Here is a 1015-nt window from a genome sequence, read left to right on the forward strand (position 1 = left end):
AAACAGGTTTTTATTCTGTCTCACTGAGACGATACACTGACACACACACGGAGAGACGGAGGACAATTCACCTTCAGACCAGAGTCCAGCAGCGCCCCCTGCTGGAGGATCCACAGCTGCTCTCAGGAGCTCTGATAGACGAGGCCAAACACCTGGGCAACCTCACCTTCAACATCTGGAACAAGATGAAGGACATGGTCTCCTACAGTCCTCTGATTCTGGACCCAAACACTGCTGGTTCAAGACTTGTCCTGTCTGAGGATCTGACCAGCGTGAGAGCAGGAAAGAGACAGCAGCTTCCTGATAATCCAGAGAGGTTTAATAGGTACTGCTCTGTCCTCGGCTCTGAGGGCTTTAAGTCAGGGACACACAGCTGGGACGTCCAGGTCGGAGACAATAAACGCTGGTCACTGGGTGTGTTAGCAGAGTCTGTCCAGAGGAAGGGACTCATAGAGTCTGGATTATGGACAATATCGTTTTTTAATGGTAAATACTCATCTGACTCCCCATCAGGTCTAAAAACTGCTCTCGTGGTGCAGAAGCAGCCTCAGAGGATCCGAGTGAATCTGGACTGGAACGGAGGAAAGCTGTCATTCTCTGATCCTGATACTAACACACACATACACACCTTCACACACACTTTCACTGAGAGGGTGTTTCCATACATTAGAGCTAAGGATGCAGTCACACTCAAGATTTTACCAGCGAAACTCTCTGTGACTGTGGAGCAGAAAGAATAGATGATGATGGTGATGATGATGGTGATGATGATGATGATGATGGTGATGATGATGATGGTGATGGTGATGGTGATGGTGATGATGATGATGATGATGATGGTGATGGTGATGATGATGATGGTGGTGATGGTGATGATGATGATGATGGACAGAAATCATTTTGTGTTTTTCAAGACGTTCTGAATTTTGGACTCTTTGAGGAACACGTGACTTTGTCGTCCTGATGTTGGTCGTCATGGTGATGCACAGAAGTATTCATCCCGCTTGATGCTGTT

At 47.2% G+C, this 1015-nt stretch overlaps 1 protein-coding gene across 1 annotated transcript; it reads left to right on the top strand.

Annotated features, from left to right (window-relative positions):
- The first annotated feature begins 6 nt into the window (after positions 1–6).
- LOC121940177 (zinc-binding protein A33-like) lies at positions 7–788 on the top strand. The gene is made up of 2 exons (XM_042483008.1): positions 7–414; positions 514–788. Exons 1-2 carry the CDS (start codon positions 186–188, stop codon positions 738–740), a joined length of 456 nt encoding a protein of 151 aa, XP_042338942.1. The 5' UTR covers positions 7–185; the 3' UTR covers positions 741–788.
- Positions 789–1015: the final 227 nt, after the last annotated feature.

This window comes from Plectropomus leopardus, unplaced genomic scaffold (genome assembly GCF_008729295.1).
Source record: "Plectropomus leopardus isolate mb unplaced genomic scaffold, YSFRI_Pleo_2.0 unplaced_scaffold7821, whole genome shotgun sequence".
Lineage (NCBI taxonomy): Eukaryota > Metazoa > Chordata > Actinopteri > Perciformes > Serranidae > Plectropomus > Plectropomus leopardus.